The sequence below is a fragment of the Adiantum capillus-veneris genome, chromosome 13 (assembly GCF_014529385.1).
Source record: "Adiantum capillus-veneris isolate H3 chromosome 13, ASM1452938v2, whole genome shotgun sequence".
Taxonomy (NCBI): domain Eukaryota; kingdom Viridiplantae; phylum Streptophyta; class Polypodiopsida; order Polypodiales; family Pteridaceae; genus Adiantum; species Adiantum capillus-veneris.
In genome coordinates, this window is record NC_140943.1 from 105,342,290 (window position 1) to 105,346,090 (window position 3,801).

Genomic DNA, 3,801 nt, shown 5'->3' on the forward strand with positions numbered 1-3,801 from the left:
AAAAATGTGAGAAAATATAAAATAAAATAATCTCTACTATTGAACCTATGTGATAGGTACTTTTTAAATGTAGTGACCCTCTTAAAGACAAGAACATGAGTGCAAAGTATGCATCTCTTCATCGCATATAAGATTTTCTTCTTTGATCTTTCTATATACTATGAGAGAAGGCAATCTGAGTTCCAAAGCATATGTAGCCAGGACAAGCAAGTCAACAAGCATATCCCGGAAGATGCAGAAGAGGAAATCGCTCCCAAGATGTAGGCTTCTCTTTGACTGTCCAAAATTCTACACAAGGAATATCGAAGGCGTCAGCCACCAGCTACAATGCTAGGAAATCAAGATTCATGGTTGATGAATATCTTGTAAGCCTTGCGAGTTTTGTGAGATAACAACATAGTGACAACAAAGTAACGAAGATGTAGTTCTTGCAATACCAACTTATCAATCTAGATTTCGGGTGAATTACATCATTCTTCATTACTATAGATATGTAGTAGGAACTAGACTACGAAGCGGGGCATGGTTTTCATTTCTTTTAAATCTTGGAGAGCAATGTACCAACTCCCCATCATACTTCTGTATGGCACTCGCTCACCTTATGTACTATCTACATTTTTTAAAACATTTAAGAAATTATGCAAGTTACATGAAAAGTTTAACTTGTGTTCTTTTCCTCGTAGTTCCTCAAAGGCATTTATTCAAGGGAACACATTTATCATAATGTCGGTGCTCTATCATTGATAAACAAATTACATGCGTGCTTTACAAAAACTTGAGTATTTGATTTTAATAAAACACTCTTACATTTGGATTTTAGCATCATACATAGATATATCTTTTGTTAAGTAAAAAGTCATAACATGCTCGTGTATTTTGAAAACCTAAATTGCTACAACAAGGCCAACCAAGCAAGAGTGGGTGTTGGGACTACTAATACACCACGAGTCTCCCTCAAAATGTTTGCCGTCCCTATCTTACATAGAACCTCGTGACCTCCCCCTTTGGGCTAATACAAGAGAGGAAATTGTGCACAATTCGCAAAGGTGTTGCCCGATAATACATGCATGCATAGGACGAGACAGAGATAGATCAAGGGAGAAAGGGGGCAGTACTGAAGGGCCGGGGAGGAAGAGGAGTGGGGGTAATAATTAGAAGATTGTTGTTGGGCTGAAAGCGGGGAATTGGAGGACGTGGTGGGAAGCACAGACACCGCCACCTTCATACCTTGCAGGCAATGCTGCCCCACGCCGCATGCAAAGTAGTAAACGCGGCTCTCGTTCAGCGGCACGATGCTACGTCCGCCCTTCGTCGACCAGTTGTGTATCACACTCGTCTTATCTATGGTGGCCGCGACCCCACCTCCCCACAACTCCTCTGCACTCGGGCTGCCGCCATTGCCGAAATCGCAGCTCTCATACACGCTCCTGTTCACTTCGTACACCGTGTGCAGCCCCTTCTGGTAATGAAAGGCTGCATTTTCATTACAACAGAGTATATGAGTTGCCCATCAAGAAAAGAGAGAGAGAGAGAGATTTGCGCCCACATACAGATGAAGTCCCCCAGGTAGAACGTCTCATTGGTCGCCCACGTTGAATAGTTCAGATCCACGCCGGCCTCTGCAGGCACTTGCCACCCATGGTTGGCTCCAACTATATGATCGTCTCCCACCACCAAGGCAGGCAAGAAAAGCAGTACAAAGGCAAAAGACCAGATGAGGCGAAGCTGAAGCTCCATATGAAAGGAACGTAAGGGGAGCAATGTGTGTGTGAGAGACAATATAGCAAGGCAGATCGAAACCAGGCTTTGCGAGAGAGAGAGAGAGAGAGAGAGAGAGAGAGACTCAGAGAGAGAGTCAAAAACGGCCTGCTGATCAGTGCTTATCACAAAAGTAACAGAATATGTGAAGTAGAAGTCAGTTTGATGCCACGTAAGCTCATATTTGTACAAGAAGGGGTGGTCACCTGCATGATGGCCCCTTCGCGCAAGGTTGGTTACCGACCTTCTCCTCCTCGTGACTCATTATTCCTTTCCCCAAACACACCTCACGTACCAGCTCGGTCCTGACTCCTCTTGTCAAAGTACAGGATTCCTAGGATTTGAACTCGGTACCCATTTCGCACACTACACCAATTCAGTTCCCTAATTTTTTGAGTGTCACCTTTCCTCTTTTCTTGTAAGGTTTTGTGTGCTTTCCCCTCTATTCACCTTTCCTCACCTCGTACTTTTATACCACCCTCTATATTTCACCTCTCTCTCTCTCTCTCTCTCTCTCTCACACACACACACACACACACACACACACACACACACAGACAGCTTGAAGGTGCGCTCCCAATTGAAATGCCAAACCCCACAGCACAGCGAATTACGCTCTCTTATCACACCTCAGTCTAGCTCATGTATCTCGGTTGCTTTTGTAGCTTTTCAATTAAACTAAGAAGTCTTAATCTCATGATGCCTTCTACGCCCATCAAGAGAGAATAATTCCATTTCAAGGGATGCTTAGAGCCCAAAAGTATGGGAGCCACTAGGTATGTAGCAACAATTGTGGATTGAAGTAAATTGGATAGAATCTTCATAGATACCTTTGTTTTGAAAAGGAAGCAACAAGAAAGAGGACAAATGGAGAATTGTGCCACCGAGGGCTCAAGAGGTGGTGGAATGGCTAGCGCAGACATATTGTACATGTATTGAGGTTACCCGAGTTCCGTTTTTAGCCTTAGATGGCACATTTAATTAGTCTCCATGCACTGCAACAAGAGAACTCGATGAAGGAATCTGTTGAGATTCTAAGTATTGCAAAAGGAACCAATATAGCTTGAATGATGCAATGTGATCTTTCTATATTTAAACCTATTTTCACTTTGTCCAAAGGAGCTAGCTTGGCTGGTTGAGCATTCGTCCTCCATGATGCAGATCATGGGTTCGAATATAGCCAGACGACCCTAATAACGCTCACGGATGCTCAATGTATTGTACGTGAGGGAATGCTCGTGCCGCTACAAGAAGCTATTCCTTGCTAGTTTCATTTTTAAAAGATCTCTACTCACACTCTAGTATGCCATTTTATGACCACAATAATAATAATATAGTTAAGGTGTAACTATTTAGGGGTTCAACAATCTTTTGCAGGTTGATCCCAAGATAAAGCAACATCCCAAGATAAAGCAACATACGGTAAAGGAGCCATATTAGAGACGTTGAAATTGGTACACCTATAACATGAGCTCTCATTAGGCATTTTGGGTGGTTGAGGGCTTAAATGATACATCATACGCGCGTGCATTTGCAGTAAAAAGGTGCAGTTCGATAAGTACTCGCTAGCTTTATCGCGAGCAAAAATACAATTTCGTGTGTAACCTCCACCTGTTGACTCTCACCCTCCAAGCCTTTATTTTTGCCAACGTCCTCTACGCAAGACACAACTTCCAGCTACTCTTTGTCCACATTCTCGTGTCTACTAGCAACAAGCAATCGAATCCTCACCACATCAGTGCCCTCACAACACACACACACAAACAAACAAATATTGTCTCCTTGTAGGAGAATATTAAATTTTTTTTCCTTGAAAACTGAGGAGGTCGCTTCGTCCTCAACCTACATTCTCTAAGTTTGATCCTTGGGGAGAGAGAGAGAGAGAGAAACATGAAATTGGCAGAACAAGCCTTCACTTATGCAACCACTCTAGCTAGGCTTCATGGTTTTTATTCACTTGTGTAGAGATAAGAGTAATGGAATAATTAGTGAGGTTAGTGAGATCAGTAATGAGTCTACAACTAACCATGTTAGGCACAATGG

The 3,801-nt window shown here is 42.8% G+C and overlaps 1 protein-coding gene across 1 annotated transcript; it reads right to left on the bottom strand.

Annotated features, from left to right (window-relative positions):
* Positions 1–867: 867 nt before the first annotated feature.
* LOC147444574 (early nodulin-like protein 20) lies at positions 868–1,884 on the bottom strand. The gene is made up of 2 exons (XM_086527891.1): positions 1,551–1,884; positions 868–1,473 (listed from the first exon to the last, which is right to left on the bottom strand). The coding sequence occupies exons 1-2, from the start codon at positions 1,735–1,737 to the stop codon at positions 1,010–1,012; spliced, it is 651 nt and encodes a 216-aa protein (XP_086384017.1). The 5' UTR covers positions 1,738–1,884; the 3' UTR covers positions 868–1,009.
* Positions 1,885–3,801: the final 1,917 nt, after the last annotated feature.